The 18,739-nt window shown below is 39.4% G+C and overlaps 1 protein-coding gene and 1 long non-coding RNA gene across 8 annotated transcripts; one reads left to right on the top strand and one right to left on the bottom strand.

Moving 5' to 3' along the window:
• Positions 1–723: 723 nt before the first annotated feature.
• On the top strand, positions 724–14,991 carry im:7151449 (complement decay-accelerating factor, GPI-anchored). Of its 7 annotated transcripts, none has more exons than XM_021569539.2 (13): positions 724–970; positions 1,137–1,328; positions 1,436–1,535; positions 1,648–1,718; positions 2,077–2,262; positions 3,559–3,636; positions 3,773–3,823; positions 12,230–12,292; positions 12,436–12,486; positions 12,571–12,630; positions 14,084–14,094; positions 14,459–14,538; positions 14,726–14,991. In XM_021569539.2, the coding sequence occupies exons 1-13, from the start codon at positions 907–909 to the stop codon at positions 14,748–14,750; spliced, it is 1,032 nt and encodes a 343-aa protein (XP_021425214.2). In that variant the 5' UTR covers positions 724–906; the 3' UTR covers positions 14,751–14,991. The 7 variants fall into 7 exon arrangements, with proteins under 7 accessions (XP_021425214.2, XP_021425213.2, XP_021425215.2 ...); XM_021569538.2 differs by having other exon boundaries at positions 14,046–14,094; XM_021569540.2 differs by lacking the exon at positions 3,773–3,823 and having other exon boundaries at positions 14,046–14,094.
• Positions 14,992–15,106: 115 nt separating this feature from the next.
• LOC110494465 lies at positions 15,107–17,657 on the bottom strand. The gene is made up of 3 exons (XR_002469280.2): positions 17,227–17,657; positions 17,005–17,096; positions 15,107–16,801 (listed from the first exon to the last, which is right to left on the bottom strand). It is a non-coding gene; the product is annotated as an uncharacterized LOC110494465 (long non-coding RNA).
• Between the last annotated feature and the right edge of the window lie 1,082 nt (positions 17,658–18,739).

The raw sequence follows: 18,739 nt of genomic DNA, 5'->3' as shown, positions 1-18,739 counted from the left end.
ATAGTATGCAAGGTGGCAGGTCTGTGGAGATCTTCACAATTGTTATAATAATTGGCACAGAATCTCAAACAGCACTGATCACTTGCACTACAGTATGTGCTATTAGATGAAGCACAGTAAAAATAAATACAACATATCTGACATTGTATTCCCATTTGAACTTTGTTGTGCTTTCAAATGGTTGAAAGCACAGTGTGATAACACATTTAGATGACAACTAAACCAAAAATGTGATCGTTTTTTCATTGGAATTTTGTTTTGCTTTTAGATGGCCAAAAGCATATAGTGATAACACATTGGGAATTTTAAATGGGTGAATAGGTTGGTTGAAATGTCATTGATCAACATATCAATCAAATATTACCCACATTTCCACGTTGGGATATTATATTTAATTACTAGTTATTTATTATAAATATGTATTACTATAATGTATTATTAGGTTATTACTTTCAATGTATTATTATTATTATTATTAGACTTTATACCAAGGGCCAATGGGGTGAGAATGGGTCTTGATGGTCTCAGAGTGCGTTTCACTTCGTTTTTTCGGTCTCCAATGAATTATTCAGATACAAATGATTTTATATGGTGTTTGCGTAGTGAATTAGTCAGCAACTGGGCTAGACTTTGGCATTGAAATCTATAGAGGTGTGGCGTGTCCAAAGAAATGAGTAACAAAGATTAACTCACCACGGTACGTCACTGGCCCGGGAGGGGCACGCTGCGCGTGGTGTTACGTCAAGACCAGCACAGCTGCTATAAAGTGAAATGATCATCAACAGACTGTTGAAGTCGTCGATGGTCTGGGACTGATTAGTCAGCTATAGATAGATACTCAACAAGAATAGAGAGAAATTGTTAGGTCGAGACACTGACTTGTCTTCACATAAATTCGACTTTAAAATGTTTTATTCAAATTCATGGACCAAGTGCTTGATATGCCTTATCTTTATAACAAGTGGAAATTGTGAGTGTGTTTCTAGCCATGGTAACCCTTTCCTAGATAAGTTTGATAGAAGTTTTACCTGAAAAAGTTTTGCTTAGCTAGCTACATACGTTGCTAACTTGAACTGGCTAACGTAATTCTGTCTGTGTGTGGAGTTTACCTATTTTACTGTATCATATCCTCGCAGCTGAATGTCCCAAACCACAAGTGGAGAGAAATCAAAATGTCGTTCTAACGAATGATGCGCTCCTAAAGAACGATTTTCCGGAGGGCTCGGAAGTATTGTTTCAATGTACCAACGGCTACATGAAAGCGCAAGGATCTGAAAGCATCACCTGCACGAGTGGAGAGTGGAGCACCCTGGAATTAATCTGCAAACGTAGGCGGCAAAATACTAGCCCCTCTTCTGTCAAGTGCGATTGTTGAGTGTTTACTGTTGGTTGACTGTTTTAATGCTTCCATTACTTCGCTGATTATTAATTTCAGAGAAGGACTGCGGTGCACCCAAGGAGATGCCACATTTGACATATGAGTTTAAGGAAGGGACGCTTTTTGGTGCATCAGCAAGAGCAATTTGTGATAAAGGGTGAGTATGCTTCAATATCTGATGTATCATCATAGTATGTGGGGAATTATTTTGCACAAAGATTCAATGCAAGACCACCCCCCTCCCACACACATGCTCTCTCCACCTCTAGCTATCAAGTTCAGGGATCAAGTTACAGGCAGTGTTATGCCACAGGTTGGAGTGGAAGATCAAGATGTGAAGGTAAATCTTACAGTTCCCATTGACACACCTTGGACATCTTAGGCATTGAACTTGTTTGAATGAAGAACACCAATTACTGCTGAACGATTAGTGCTTTTTAGAGTCTGGTTTGCGTTCTATTATTATTTTAGAGATAAATGGTGAATGTTCAATTAGGAGATGCAAGGAGTATGCATGCAATTGCGATTTGCCCCTCGACTTGATTTCTATTGTGAACGATTTGGTTTCGGTCTAGAGAAACAGCGAATCTGGCTCACAAAAGACTTCGGTCAATTAGTAGTTTAATAGCCCAAAAATTATAATTTGGTTGTTCGCTCAGCACTAACAAATATAATGCACCCATGTATGTCTCCCTCAGTGGTAACTTGTGAAGAACCTATTGATATAATGAATGGCATGATCTCAGAGAAGCCTGACAAACAGTTTCCAGAGTATGGGGATGTCATACAGTATTCCTGTGATGAAGGTTACACCCTCATTGGAAACATATCCATTGAGTGTGAAGAAGATGGTGAATACAACTCATTCCCTCCTGCATGCAAAGGTATGGATTCCATTTATGTTTGATAAATGATCTGCCAACACCCTACATCTAGACACTGCAGGCATCCACTAGTTGAATCAACGTTGTTTCAATGTAATTTGTCACCCTATTGTGAGTGACATGGAAAACGCATTTGGATTTGCAAAAAGTCATCAACCAGTACTGTTTGTTATTCCAACCAGTGTTGTAAGCATTGCAATTGAGCTAAAACTTCAACTTAAATACAATTAATTACTTGACTAACAGGTTGTTACATCAATCAAATTTCAACATAATCGTCAGAACAATGTTTGTTGAAATTTGCATAGAAAATTCCATGTAGAAATGTTAACTCTTTTCCGTCCTATAGACCCCTTTCTGTGTTTGCAAACATTGCTGCACGAGGGCAATGTACGGAAGTTGGCGGCAGAACATGCAGTTCTTATAGAACGGCAGCAAAAAAAAAGCCTCTTTACATGTTGCTTATGAGTGCATTTCACACTACTTTTGGATTATAATTGGATTTTAAGGCTCGTATGAATGTCCTGCTTAATGTTTGTCATCATTGCAAATCAACTGCATTATACTTTTAAAAAAAACACAAAAAAAAACACTTCAACCAGTAAAATGGCTCTTAGGCTGTAGCAAAAGCTAGCCAATGTCAATGAGCGTTACCATTCCAGCTAACAACTGCTGCAATTATTTTGCAAAGATCACAACCAAAAAATATTAGACTGTTCAAGCAAGAATCAAGATGTAATTGTAAGCGGATCAGAACCCCAACATTTTGTTTAGAAGTAATAAAAACCTAAATTTAGGCTGTTGAATGGGCGCAGATGGCAATGGATTTCTTACTGCCGCCAAGTGTCGTGAGCATCTGTGCATGACGACAGTGTGTCGTGTACTGGAAAAGGGTCTATAGTCAATATTGGGTGTTTGAAATTATTATTAATTTAATATTTGACTAGACATATTTTATTTCACCTTTCAATGTTGATAGTAAAATGGTATGTTTGAATCAACGTCATTGATTCAATGTCATGCCATTAACTTAACTAAAGAGGTATATTGAAGTAAAATGTGAAGCCACAGTTCAACGATTGCTGCTTGAACAGTGACTCCTTTTGGTAAACGTGTTTTCAGAGATTCCATGTCACAATAGGTTGACAAATGACGTTGATTCAACTGCGTGCCCAGTGGGTTGCACCATAAGGAACATTGTCATTGATCTTTCTTATTTAAATCCCTCTGTGTAACATGTAACAGTGGTGTATGCATGAATGTGCAATACATAACCATTGCATTTCTATTTCATAGATGTCAATGACATTCCTTTGAAACCAACAACCATATCAGCATCAATAACAACATCGACTGTTCCACCCACAATACAAGGTAGAGCAAATCCAAGTAAATCTAGCCCAGTGTAATCAAGGGCTTGACGATCAATTGAATCAACTGTTAGACTTCTCGAGTCTAGACCATGGTAATAACTTTCACTCCCTATCCATGATTATATAATCATTTGCAGTTTCAGGGACGCATCATAGCATTGGTGAACATGACACCAACACAGCTACAAGTAAGCTAATTCAAGTGATTATTTTAATGTTAACATTAGTGTACATAGGGCTGTTATGGTGACCGTATTACTGCCGATCACGAGTCATGACGGCAGCCAAATTCCACTTGACCGTTTAGTCACAGTAATTAGGCTTCTCCAAGCGCTGATGCTGCTGATCGTCATTAGTAGCCTTCCAAACTCTGTCTGATACTCAGCACTCTATTGTCCCTCTAATCACTGACATTTTTTATTTATTTTATTTAACCAGGCAAGTCAGTTAAGAACAAATTCTTATTTTCAATGACTGCCTAGGAACAGTGGGTTAACTGCCTGTTCAGGGGCAGAACGATCAATGCAAATGTAATCGAAAATCTAATTAAACACTTCATGAGAGCATGTTGCTTAACATTTCTATAGGCTATGCAAATGCATGAGAAAACCGAGTGATGGCCTCTTAAAAATAGGATCCCATCAGCTTTCTATAGGCTAGGCCTACTATTTATTTAAACTTTCCTAATATTAAGCACATTGTAAAGAAAAGCAACAGAAGTATAGCCTACCTGGCTGGCACAGGAAAAGCGTCCTCTATTAGCGTCCGCTATACGTGCATCAATAACATGTATTGTTTTCCCCTGCCCCTGTTTTGATGCGTGATAATGGTCCATTATGAATCAAAACAAATTTCACACATTATTTAGTATAAAGTGCATTCGGAAAGTGTTCAGACCCCTTCCCCTTTTCCACATTTTGTTAGGTTACAGCTTTATCCTCAATCTATAGACAATGGCCCATAATGACAAAGCAAAAACAGTTTAAAAAAAATAAATAAACAGAAATCGCTTATTTACCTAAATATTCAGACCTTTTGCTATGACATATTCTACAACTTGGAGTCCACCTGTGGTAAATACAATTCATTAGACATGATATGGAAAGGCACACCTGTCTGTATATGGTCCCACAGTTGACAGTGCATGTCAGATCAAAAACCAAGCCATGATGTCGAAGGAATTGTCCGTAGAGCGCCTAGACAGGATTGTGTCGAGGCACAGTTCTGGGGAAGAGTACCAAAACATTTCTGCAGCATTGAAGGTCCCCAATAATACAGTGTCCTCCATTCTTAAATGGAGGAAGTTTGGAACCACCAAGAGTCTTCCTAGAGCTGGCTGCCCGGTTTAATTGAGCAATCGGGGGGGGGGGGGGAAGGGCCTTGGTCAGGGAGGTGACCAAGAACCTGATGGTCACTCTGACAGAGTTCCTCTGTGGAGATGGTTGTCCTTCTGGAAGGTTCTCCCATCTCTGCAGCTCTCCACCAATCAGGCCTGGTAGAGTGGCCAGACCGAAGCCAATACTTGGTAAAAGACACATGACAGCCCGCTTGGAGTTTTCCAAAAGGCACCTAAAGGACTGATCATGAGAAACAATATTCTCTGGTCTGATGAAACCAAGATTTAATCAAATTCAATCAATCAAATTTATTTTATATAGCCCTTCGTACATCAGCTGATATCTCAAAGTGCTGTACAGAAACCCAGCCTAAAACCCCAAACAGCAAGCAATGCAGGTGAAGAAGCACGGTGGCTAGGAAAAACTCCCTAGAAAGGCCAAAACCTAGGAAGAAACCTAGAGGAACCAGGCTATGTGGGGTGGCCAGTCCTCTTCTGGCTGTGCCGGGTGAAGATTATAACAAAACATGGTCAAGATGTTCAAATGTTCATAAATGATCAGCATGGTCGAATAATAAGGCAGAACAGTTGAAACTGGAGCAGCAGCACAGCCAGGTGGACTGGGGACAGCAAGGAGTCATGTCAGGTAGTCCTGGGGCATGGTCCTAGGGCTCAGGTCCTCCGAGAGAGAGAAAGAGAGAAAGAGAGAAGGAGAGAATTAGAGAACGCACACTTAGATTCACACAGGACACCGAATAGGACAGGAGAAGTACTCCAGATATAACAAACTGACCCTAGCCCCCCCGACACAAACTACTGCAGCATAAATACTGGAGGCTGAGACAGGAGGGGTCAGGAGACACTGTGGCCCACTCCGAGGACACCCCCGGACAGGGCCAAACAGGAAGGATATAACCCCACCCACTTTGCCAAAGCACAGCCCCCACACTATACTAACTATTAACTATTTTGGCCTGAATGCCAAGTATCACGTTTGGAGGAAACCTGGCACCATCCCTAAGGGGAATCATGGCGGTGGCAGCATCATGCTGTGGGGATGTTTTTCAGCGGCAGAGGCTGGGAGACGGGTCAGGATCCGGGGAAAGATGAACGGCACAAATTTAGAGATCCTTTGATTAAAACCTGCTCCAGAGCGCTCAGGATCAGACTGGGGTGAAGGTTCACCTTCGAACAGCACAACGACCCTAAGCACACAGCCAAGACAACGCAGGAGTGGCTTCGGGACAAGTCTCAATGTTCTTGAGTGGCCCAGCCAGAGCCCGGACTTAAACCCGATTGAACATCTCTGGAGAGACCTGAAAATAGCTGTGCAGCTATACTCCCAATCCAACCTAACCTGACAGAGCTTGAGAGGATCTGCAGAGAAGAATGGGAGAAATTCCCCAAATAAAGGTGTGCCAAGCTTGGAGCATCATACCAAAGACGACTGGAGGCTGTAATCCCTGCCAAAGTAAAGGGTCTGAATTCTTATGAAAATGTGATTTCAGTTTTATTTTTTATACATTTGCAAAACATTTGAACCTGTTTTTGCTTTGTCATATCTTTATTTAACTAGGCAAGTCAGTTAAGAACAAATTCTTATTTTCAATGACGGCCTAGGAACAGTGGGTTAACTGCCTGTTCAGGGGCAGAACTACAGATTTGTACCTTGTCAGCTCGGGGGTTTGAACTTGCAACCTTCCGGTTACTAGTCCAACGCTCTAACCACTAGGCTACCCTGCCGCCCCATATTGGGATATTGTGTGTAGATGGAAAAAAATATTTCCATTTTAGAATAGGGCTGTAACAAAAATGTGGAAAATGTCAAGGGGTCTGAATACTTCCGCATGCACTGTATGTAAAGACGAGATTAAATCAAGAACAGTCTGATGGGTGACAATATTAGCATATCACTTGTGAATGATGTGCAGTAAGGCAAGAAACTGCAACTTTTTAATATCATAGTCGCACACCTCATGTAGGCCTATATGTTTTGGTAAGTGGCCAAATACATTCTTAAAATTAAGCACATTAATCAGCTTTACAACAGGTGTAGAGCCTAACTGGCATACACTACCGTTCAAAAGTTTGGGGTCACTTATACATTTCCTTGTTTTTTGAAAGAAAAGCATTTTTTTTTTTTGTCCATTTAAAAAAAAATTAACATCATATTGATCAGAAATACAGTGTAGACATTGTTAATGTTGTAAATGACTATTGTAGCTAGAAACGAAAGATTTAATGGAATTTCTACATAGGTGTACAGAGGCCTATTATAAGCAACCATCACTCCTGTGTTCCAGTGGCACGCTGTGTTAGCTAAACCAAGTGTATCATTTTAAAAGGCTAATTGATCATTAGAGAACCATTTTGCAAATATGGTAGCATAGTGTTACTGTAATTTAATTATGCCAATGTGCTTTCATTAATTGAAAACCCTCAATCTATTTTATGAGAATTTGTAAGATTCTTGTTTGCATAAAATAGACGGAGACCAGTCTTTTTAATAATAGGTAACAGAATTTATTCTCAGAGCGCGCTCCCACTTCAGTGGGAGTTTATATACAAATCATGACGTCATTTCATTGCTTTAACAGAATGCCCTCTCGACCGGGACAAAGAGAATTAACTTTTCACCTCAAACTTACTAACACACTCCCAGGTAACTTTTGACCCCTCAACATTATCGATCACCACTGAGCTGACAGTTCTAATTAACAGAGAACTTAGGAATGCACTCACTGTCTTATCTAAAAACCCCATAGCTCAGTTCTGTAGGTTCAACCATAGGTTAATGACCTTATGTGTTTACACAGTCCACAACCCATTAGTTTCTTCCTAGTCGGAATGGTGTTCATTAACTTTAATTACTCCTTGTCCGTGTCACACAATCCTATCTTGTTAATCAGATATAATAAAATAGAGTATAAGTTTACTTAGTTACAGTTCCATTTAAAATGATTTGTTCAGTCATTGAATCATAATTTTACCAACACATAGCTGAAAACTGTTGTGCTGATTGAAGAAGCAATAACACTGGCCTTCTTTAGACTAGTTGAGTCTCTGGAGCATCAGCATTTGTGGGTTTGCTTACAGGCTCAAAATGGCCAGAAACAAAGACCTTTCTTCTGAAACTCATCAGTCTATTCTTGTTCTGAGAAATGAAGGCTATTCCATGTGAGAAATTGCTAAGAAACTGAAGATCTTGTACAACGCTGTGCACTACTCCCTTCACAGAACAGAGCAAACTGTCTCTAACCAGAATAGAAAGAGTGGGAGGCCTCGGTGCACACCTGAGCAAGAGGACAAGTACATAGTGTCTAGTTTGAGAAACAGACGCCTCACAAGAGCTCAACTGGCAGCTTCATTAAATAGTACACACAACACCAGTCTCGACGTCAACAGTGAAGAGGCGATTCCGGGATGCTGGCCTTCTAGGCAGAGTTGCATTGAAAAAGCCATATCTCAGACTGGCCAAATAAAACAGATTAAGATAGGGCTTTTTCTTTGCAACTCTGCCTAGAAGGTCAGCATCCCAGAGTCGCCTCTTCACTGTTGATGGTGAGACTGGTGTTTTGTTGGTACTATTTAATGAAGCTGCTAGTTGACGACTTGTGAGGCGTCTGTTTCTCAAAGTAGACACTGTACTTGTCCTCTTCTCAGTTGTGCACTGGGGCCTCCCACTCTTTCTATTCTGGTTAGAGCCCTTTTGCGCTGTTCTGTTGAAAGATTCAGTTTCTTGGCAATTTCTCAGATGGAATAAATACCTCTAAATTAAGCATATACAGTTGAAGTCGAAAGTTTACATAGACTTAGGTTGGAGTCATTAAAACTAGTTTTTCAACCACTCCACAAATTTCTTGTTAACAAACTATAGTTTTGGCATGTCGGTTAGGACATCTACTTTGTGCATGACACAAGTAATATTTCCAACAATTGTTTACAGACAGATTATTTCACTTAACTTCTTATGGCTGCAATCCCGTTAAAGGGATCGATATGTCAACAGCCAGTGAAAGTGCAGGGCACCAAATTCAACATCACATCTCATAATTACAATTCCTCAAACATACATGTATTTTATACCATTTTAAAGGTTGTCTTGTTGTTAATCCCACCACTTTGTCCGATTTCAAATATGCTTCACAGCAAAAGCACCACAAACGATTGTTAGGTCACCACCAAACGACAAACACAGCCATCTTTTCCAGCCAAAGATAGCAGTCACAAAAAGCACAAAGAGAAAAAATGTATCACTAACCTTTGATCTTCATCAGATGACACTCATAGGACTGCTGTTACACAATACATGTATGTTTTGTTTGATAAACTCATATTTTGATAAATATGAACTGTACATTGGTGCGTTACATTCACTAGTTCCCAAAACATCCAGTGATTTTGCATAGCCACATCATTCAACAGAAATACTCATCATAAATGTAGATTATAATACAAGTTATACACATGGAATTATAGATATACCTCTCCTTAATGCAACCGCTGTGTCTGATTTTAAATTGTTTTTTTTTTAAATACTTTACGGAATAAGTAAACCATGCAATAATCTGAGACGGCGCTCAGAAGAATTGGTCACAATAGCCGCCATGTTGGCGTCAACATAAACAAGAAATTACATGATAAATATTCCCTTTGATGATCTTCATCAGAAAGCACTCCAGGAATCCCAGGTCCACAAACGTTTGTTTTGTTCGATAATGTCCGTTATTTATGTCCAAATTCCTCCTTTCGTTAGCGCGTTTGGTATACATATCCAAACGCTCATTCTGGTCAGCGTTACGTCGGACAAAAACTTCAAAAAGTTATTACAGGTCGAAGAAACATTTCAAACTAAGTACAGAATCAATCATTAGGATGTTTCTAACATATAGCTTCAATTAAGTTTCAACCGGAGTATTCCTTTGTCTTGATGAGCAATGGAACGCAAGTGTATACCATGAGGAATGTGCGTGATCAGAAAATGGCTGACTGCCACTCACCTGAGATTCTGCTCTCATTCAGTCCCACAACACAGAAGTCTCATTAAAATTTCTATAGACTGATGACATCTAGTGGAAGCCCTAGGAAGTGCAACATTAATATCTCAGGGATTTCAATGGGAACCTTGTTGAATACATACCAAGCTCAGATTTCTCACTTCCTGTTTTGATTTTGCCTGTCATGAGTACTGTTATACTCACAGACATCATTCAAACAGTTTTAGAAACTTTAGAGTTTTCTATCCAATACTTATAATAATATGCATATATTAGCGACTGAGGAGCAGGCCGTTTTACTTTGGGGAAACTTATTCATCCAAGCTACTAAATACTGCCCCCCATCCATAAGAAGTTAATTCACTCTATCACAATTCCAGTGGGTCAGAAGTTTACATACACTAAGTTGACTGTGCCTTTAAACAGCTTAGAAAATTCCAGAAAATTATGTTGACGCTTCTGATAGGCTAATTGACATAATTTGAGTCAATTGGAGGTGTACCTGTGGATGTATTTCAAGGCCTACCTTCAAACTCAGTGCCTCTTTGCTTGACATCATGGGAAAATCAAAAGAAATCAGCCAAGATCTCAGGAAAAAAATTGTAGACCTCCAAGTCTGGTTCATCCTTGGGAGCAATTTCCAAACGCCTGAAGGTACCACGTTCATCTGTACAAACAATAGTACGCAGGTATAAACACCATGGGACCACATAGCCGTCATACCGCTCAGGAAGGAGACTCGTTCTGTCTCCTAGAGATGAAGGCACTTTGGTGCGAGAAGTGCAAATCAATTCCAGAACAACAGCAAAGGACCTTGTGAAGATGCAGGAGGAAACGGGTGCAAAAGTATCTATAGCCACAGTAAAACACGTCCTATATTGACATAACCTGAAAGGCCATTCAGCAAAGAAGAAGCCAGTGCTCCATAACCGCCATAAAAAAGCCAGACTACAGTTTGCAACTGCACATGGAGACAAAGATCATACTTTTTAGAGAAATGTTCTCTGGTCTGATGAAACAAAAATAAAACTGTTTTGCCATAATGACCTGCGTTATGTTTGGAGGAAAAAGGGGGAGGTTTGCAAGCCGAAGAACATCATCTCACCCATGAAGCACGGGGGTGGCAGCATCATGTTGTGGGGGTGCTTTGCTGCAGGAGGGACTGGTGCACTTCACAAAATAGATGGCATCATGATTAAGGAACATTATGTGGATATATTGAAGCAACATTTCAGGACATCAGTCAGGAAGTTAAAGCTTGGTTGCAAATATGTCTTCCAAATGGACAATGACACCAAGCATACTTCCAAAGTTGTGGCAAAATGCCAACAAAGTCCAGGTATTGGAATGGCCATCACAAAGCCTTGACCTCAATCCCATAGAAAATCTGTGGGCAGAACTGAAAAAGCATGTGTGAGCAAGGAGGCCTACAAACCTGACTCAGTTACACCAGCTCTGTCAGGAGGAATGGGCCAAAATTCACCCAATTTATTGTGGGAAGCTTGTGGAAGGCTACCAGAAACATTTGACCCAGGTTAAACAATTTAGAGACACTCAATTAGTATTTGGTAGGATTGCATGTAAACTTCTGACCCACTGGGAATATGATGAAATAAATAAATCACTCTCTACTATTATTCTGACATTTCACATTCTTAAAATAAAGCCGTGATCCTATCTGACCTAAGACAGGGAATTTTTACGAGGATTAAATGTCAGGAATTGTGAAACTGAGTTTAATTAAAAGTATTTGGCTAAGGTGTATGTAAACTTCCGACTTCAACTGTAAGAGGACTTGTTTCTTAAACCACTCAACACAGAATAGTTGCAAATCCCTCAAATCATTGAGAAAATATTGTTTATCTTCAGCTACGTTCAATTGTATTCTTCATACTATAAAATAATGCCACGGAATATAAAGCAAATCTTGTCTGCTAAATTAACTACAGTAGTCTCACCCACAGTCATATGGCATAGCCAGATCACGACTTAACATGAGGACAAGTCAGAGTATGCTATTCTGTTCTTCTGAATATACTACATTTTCTTCATATCATGTTCCTGTAGACCTGTCTAAAATAAATAATGGATTGATTGTGATGGTGTAGGCTATATTACATGGATTTGTTCAACTTTTTAAAATGTAGATGTTCCAAAGGTCTGCATCAGTGGCCATAGCACTAGGTGTACACATATAAACAAAAATGACAGCACTGCATGAAGGTGCAACACATAATAACCATTGCATTTCTATTTCATAGATGTCAATGACATTCCTTTGAAATCAGCATCAATAACATCGACTGTTCCACCCACTATACAAGGTAGAGCAAATCCAAGTAAATCTAGCCCAGTGTAATCAAGGGCTTGATGATCAATTGAATCATCTATGTTAGACTTCTCTAGAGTCTAGACATGGTAATAACTTTCACTCCCTATCCATGATTATATAATTTTGTATTTGCAGTTTCAGGGAGGCATCATGAAATTGGTGAACATGACATCAACGCAGCTACAAGTAAGATTATTCAAGTGATTAGTATTTTGTCGTTATAGATTTTTCCAGCTCACATTTGGCCAAACAATACTGACTCTCTTTCAGGGAATGCAGCAGCCATGGGAAGGGTGATCGGCATCGGCATCGGCATAGTCATAGTCACAGGTAAGAAATACATCATTTGAAACAATCACAAATGAGAGTGAGAGATGTCTGTTAAAAATTTGTCCAATAGGCTTTTGAGTTTAACATGCTGACCACACCGCCCAGGTTGCATGTGCGAGTGTTGATAAATACATTTAGACATTGAATAACGTCTATAATTTCATCCAAACTACTTGCATGTGTGAACGAGCATCTGTGTTGCCAGGCACTAAAATAGAACTTGGTTCTTGCAAGTCCCGCCACCTCCATTTCTTAATTGGTTTTTAGGAGCATATACGCACGGGGGTGACTAAAAGATGAATGAGGTCCACACCAGTCGGTTGTGGTAATGCACCTTAAAGTTGGTTGCCAACCATTATATAAAATACACAGAAGAAGACTGAACAAGGACATATTACTAGTATTAGGTTCTAATTTTCAGAGTAAATAACTCACGGACACTAGAGAAGCTTAACCAAGTTTAATTCTTCCCAAAGTGTCGATACAGCTGGATTCAGACAAACATGTTTCTACCACCAAATTGTGTATATATATATATATACTCCACATTAGGCACTCCTCCTTTTCTCCGATCCTTACATCTTATGGTTCGACAGGAAGAGGGTAATAAACCATAATTTCTCACTTCAGGGGATCTGACCTGACCCCCTCCTTCGCCTAATCCACAGATGTCCATCCGCTTTCCCTATAGCAATCACGTGACTTCCTCCCGTCCACCCAACACATTTCAAAGCCATCTGTCTCCTACAGATAACCATTAACTTCTGATGTAAAACCAGTCCCTTTCAGTCCTTTATATATGTTTCTGCATATTACAATGTTCCAAGTTTCACACAGAATCTAACACTAGAAACTAACAAGGTTTCCCCTTTTTTCTGTGGATTAATTGTTGGAGTAGAGAACACACAATGTGACTCAATTCTACAAAGATCCAGCAAAAAAAAAAGGATATTGTACATTTCAGGTAAAATAACAACCCAATGTTTATATCCCAGGACAAATTAGCTAGCAACAGCAAGTTAGCTAGCTAAGTGTCCATGAATGTTTCATGTGTTTCGACCTGTCCCAAAATTAATATAGTTAGTTCAGATTTTGTTTTGATATTTCAACCTGGTGTCCTGATCGCGTCTAGTGTGGATGGACAAAATCAACAGGCGGACGCACTCACGTGCCTGATGTAGTAAGGATGTGTTCTAACTAAACTGGATTATTTGCTGTATACTGTACTGGGGAAAACATTCCCTTCTGTGACCCATCAAGAGTTTCCTTCACATTATTTGATCTGTTACACTAGTAGGCCTAGTCAAACTGCTGACTTTCTAATGTTACCATGTTTATCAGATTTGTATTACACTTTCTCTTGACCATTTGAAGATCATACAGGGGACTCATGATTGATTCTTTATCTTTTGCAGTTATACTTATTGTGCTGTTCTTATTATATTGTTTTCAGAAGAGGAAAGGGTGAGAACCTACATTTGATCATTTATCTTACTAGAAAATAGTGCACAATTTCACCTACAACTGAATCACAGATATTACTTTCCTCCTAACTATATATGCATTAACCACAACTTCTGCTAATGGACTTTACACTGTTCATTCAATCCACAAATGAATTATTTGGATAAACTAGCTACACAGCTGGCCAATTTAATAATCGTGCTAAACTGACCAGCTGACTACCACACTGGAACACAGCTAACAAACTAAGCACTAAAATACTGAGAGATTATGTGTGCCAATCTACTGTATTTCCTTACTGCACCATTATTTATATGTAAACATGATAATCCTGACAATTTCATTATTTGAACATTTTGTATAGCTCCTACCAGACAGGAGAAGACTCAAGAAGAAGAGGAGTTATTACAATTTCAAAATTACTAAATTGAATGCCTACCCAAGGTATCTACAATTCATACATGATTCTCTTAAACCCATTAAGAAAATGTCCCATCTTTTAACCAAAGTCTTACTCATATGATTATACCGTTTGTGGTTGTCTTTGAACGTGAGTAATCTAAATAGTGAAACTATTGTTAACTGCTCCATTGAGTCAATGCTTTATCTAAAATATCTAATTTATTTTCAGGGCTAGGACTGCTCCTATCTGCTAGTCTGCATCTGTGTCCTTGAAAAGAAGTGCCCAGTAATTGTCTCAGACCATTCCCTGGTTGAACAAAGCCACTTAATTTACAGTGCCCTTTACATATGTGACATTACTGAATGGAAGTTATAATTGTACTTTTTTTATGATGTAATTATTTTTTGAAAGTCCGTGTAAATGTTTTAACCCTTTTTTTTTTATGTATTTATATTGAAAACTGGAACATGTGTAATAAAAAGCTTTTTGCCTTGTCAAATACCATATTTGTCTACAAATTGCTAGGTAGCTGTGTGGAGTGGGCAGAAGGCCCTGTAATAAGATTAATGCACTAAACAAAATGTATGATTGAGGCTCAAAGGCTGATCATCTCTGACCATTCCAAAATGTGTGCGGAATGATTGCGGCTCAAAGGAAAATAATCTGGGTCTGGTAATGCGGACATTCCTGTTAAATCTAACGTTACTGTATTTATTTTCAAGTAGGCTCAATGTGGGTCTGGGAAACCAGCTCATGTTCATTTCCTGGCCCCAAATGTGTGATTTAAAGGAAAGGTTCGCCCATTTTGAATGTTATATTTTTTGGGGGTGCATCTGAGTGGTGTTCTATCGATTCCCTGGGTCTTTTCATGTGTATCCGAGTTATTGGCGTTCAAGCAGGCAGACGTGGCCGGTATTACGTAGCACTGTGGTAAAGTCCCTCACTACACTGGAAATTAATAAGAATCCAACTTTTAGATCGCGAAAATGTCGCTCATACATGTCAGACTGTAATACTGGCCGACGTCAACTCGGGAGGATGTCTTCTTTCGAATGAGTGATGGCTCATTTTTGCGATATTTCTACCTCGAGAAATTTGTAATTTGACGAATGGTCTAGCATATTGTTCCTATTTGCCTCTAGTCCAGGGTGCATTGCATGGTGCTGTTGCCAAATATACATTAGCACGAATTTATATAAGATTTTTTTTTAGCTAGTGCCCAATAGACTCCCATTCACTCCTTCAATGAGAGCGCGTCTTGTCACAGAATTGCCCAGAATGTGTAGCTTGGTCCGCGTTTCCCCATCTCAAAAGTATATCTGCCGTTGCGAATGTTATACTCCATTCTGTGAGGCACATCGATCTGCAGGTTGAACATGGTGAGATCTTAGACTCTTAAATTGATAGTGTAGTTTTTAGACGATTTTACAGTTAACTAGAGCTACGTTACATGCTGATATTGTCTTTGGTATTATTTTGCGTAGCTACGTTTGCTAGCTAGCCCATAGAGCGTTGCATTGTGGATTTCGTAGTCGACTTTGTTGCTACCAACTATATAACGTCAAAATTAAACGTTTGTTCACAAAAAAATATTGTTCTCACATAGTGTTATTTAACACCGTGAATTAGTGTTTTTTGGTGGATTAAAAAACTTTAATTCAATTAAGTCATTATGATAAACTGCCTTTTCTCCTTTGAGACACATTTGTGTAAATATTAAAGTAGTATGCACATTTCTTAATAATGATGGTTTGTTTTCTCAAGATAAACACATTACGAAAGTTTTGGGTGCAGGGACTTGTTAAAATAATACTTTTTACTTCTGTGCAGTTTAGAAGGCTCTTTCTGTTGCTCAAAAGCAGCAAGCTGCACAGTAATGCTGTGGCCACAATAGCCATGAGAGATGAGATCAACCATGCCAGACTGCTGCCTTTGATTTATTAAACACCACTTTCACAGATTCTTGCAGAAATGACAAACATGTTGCCGTTATAAACCATTGCAATAAAGGAATGCATGATGGGTCAATTAATATGTCCGCTATGACAGGTGTAATGAAAGACTAAAGCATGTTAAACCAGTCTAACAAAATAGCCAAATCACTGGAGAAACTCAATAGATACGTTCACAACCATGCTTACTGGGAAAAACCAAGCCATTATATAAACCTGACTTTGAACACATGGACAGAAAAGCCCCTCGGTGCACTGTACTTACACTGCTCCATTGTGCGTCTGTCTACGGTCTCAGAGCCTTGAACTGTGGCTCTTATGATTGCAGGTCCCAGCATGAGGCTTCTGGTATCTGATGCAATGGAGACATTGTGGCAAAATGTCCATAAGTAACACTTCACAACAGGGGACTGTACTTGGTGAAAATTCCTAAATGATGCAAATATTTATTTCTGTTCTGGTTACATGTATTTCATGGATCATCAAAATAAATAAATGTACACATGTAGGCTACAGTATGCTAAAAATACCTCCATACTGTACCTTCCCCCTCACCTGGATATAGACGAGTTATATGTGTAGGCTTTGTTGACAGCAGTTATAGGGCTAGATGCAAAAGCTGCTCTCAAGGTACAGCTAATATAAACCTGCAACACAACAAGGCAACAAGTAGCAGTGATAACTATGGCCATGGATCTTTACTGATAGGCCACCACAGATACAGTATATGATGTTAGGAATGTGTGACTTTTTTCACAAATGATTTTACAATCTCACTTTTGATATGTCCATGTTTGAAAGCGGAAGGCATCCAGAAGAATTTGCAGTTCTGCTGTCCTCTCTAGTGAAGCTGAAGTCAGACAGAGAGACATGCATTTTGCCATCTACAAAGCAACTGGAGAGAAACCAGTCCACATCACAAAGAAAAATAAATTAAATCATGGCAAGGAAAGAGGAAGAAATTGAGATTGATGGAAAAGATGTACGTGGGTGCTTCCTATGACTTTACCCGTGGCCAGAAATGAAGGGGTATTGAATGGGATTGTTTGCAGTTGGCATGGCAACTCATTGGTGGCTTGGCCAGTTACAGACGCCTTGATATGAATAGAGTCATCAAGAGTGTAGAGATTTGTCTCCCACTCTGTAGTCCAGTCATCTATACTGAATAAAAATACAAACACAACATGTAAAGTGTTGGTCCCATGTTTCATGAGCTGAAATGAAAGATCGCAGAAATGTTCCATATGCACAAAAAGCTTATTTATCTCAAAAGTTGTGCAGAAATGTGTTTACATCCCTGTTAGTGAGCATATCTCCATTGCCAAGATAATCCATCCACCTGGCAGGTGTGGCATTTCAAGAAGCTGATTAAACAATCTGATCATTACAAAAGGTGTACCTAATGCTGGGGACAATAAAAAGGCCACTTTAAAATGTGCCACAGATGTCTCAAGTTTTGACGGAGCGTGCAATTAGTATGCTGACTGCAGGAATATCCACCAGAGCTGTTGCCAGATAATTTCATGTTATTTTCTCTACCATAAGCTTTCTCCAATGTCGTTTTAGAGAATTTGGCAGTACGGCCAACCGGCCTCACAACCGCAGTTCACGTTCACCGGCTTCTTCACCTGTGGTTTAGTCTGAGACCAGCCACTCGGACAGTTGATGAAACTGAGGAGTTTTTCTGTTTGTATTAAAGCCCTTCTGTGGGGGAAACTTATTCTGATTGGCTGGGCCTGGCTCCCCAGTGGGTCAGCCTATGCCCTCCCAGGCCCACCCTTGGCTGTGCCCCTGCCCAGTCATGTGAAATCCATAGATTAGGGCCTAATGAATTCATTTCAATTGACTGATTTCCTGATATGAACTCTAACTCAGTATAATCGTTGAAATTGTTGTATGTTGCATTTATATTTTTGTTCAGTATAGAACACAAGGCTTACCATTGGCAACCTACAAGTGTTGATAGTGCCTTCTCCAGTATTATTAAATGTGCTGACAGACCTGCGAGTAAGCAGAGCAAGAAGGACAGACTGCCTTGTCTCCAGCATGAGAAAAACACAGTTAAGAGGTGGGGAAATGAAAGTAAATATTTATATTTTCACTACCTGTTAAATTTAGTTTCTCTTGATGGACATTTTTTTATTTGATGGCCTTCATCCATGATTGATTAATTTAAGCACTGTTTTAGCCATCTCTTCACGATTCCTTAACAATCATCTTTTTAAGAGTGCTCTAACAAACTTAATCAGTATTTTTAGACACCAACAGCTGTGCTTATGAAGGCACATTT

The sequence above is a fragment of the Oncorhynchus mykiss genome, chromosome 17, assembly GCF_013265735.2.
Source record: "Oncorhynchus mykiss isolate Arlee chromosome 17, USDA_OmykA_1.1, whole genome shotgun sequence".
In the NCBI taxonomy this organism is placed as follows: Eukaryota; Metazoa; Chordata; class Actinopteri; order Salmoniformes; family Salmonidae; genus Oncorhynchus; species Oncorhynchus mykiss.
The sequence above is the reverse complement of the archived record's forward strand: the minus strand, read 5'-3'. Positions and strand labels throughout refer to the sequence as shown.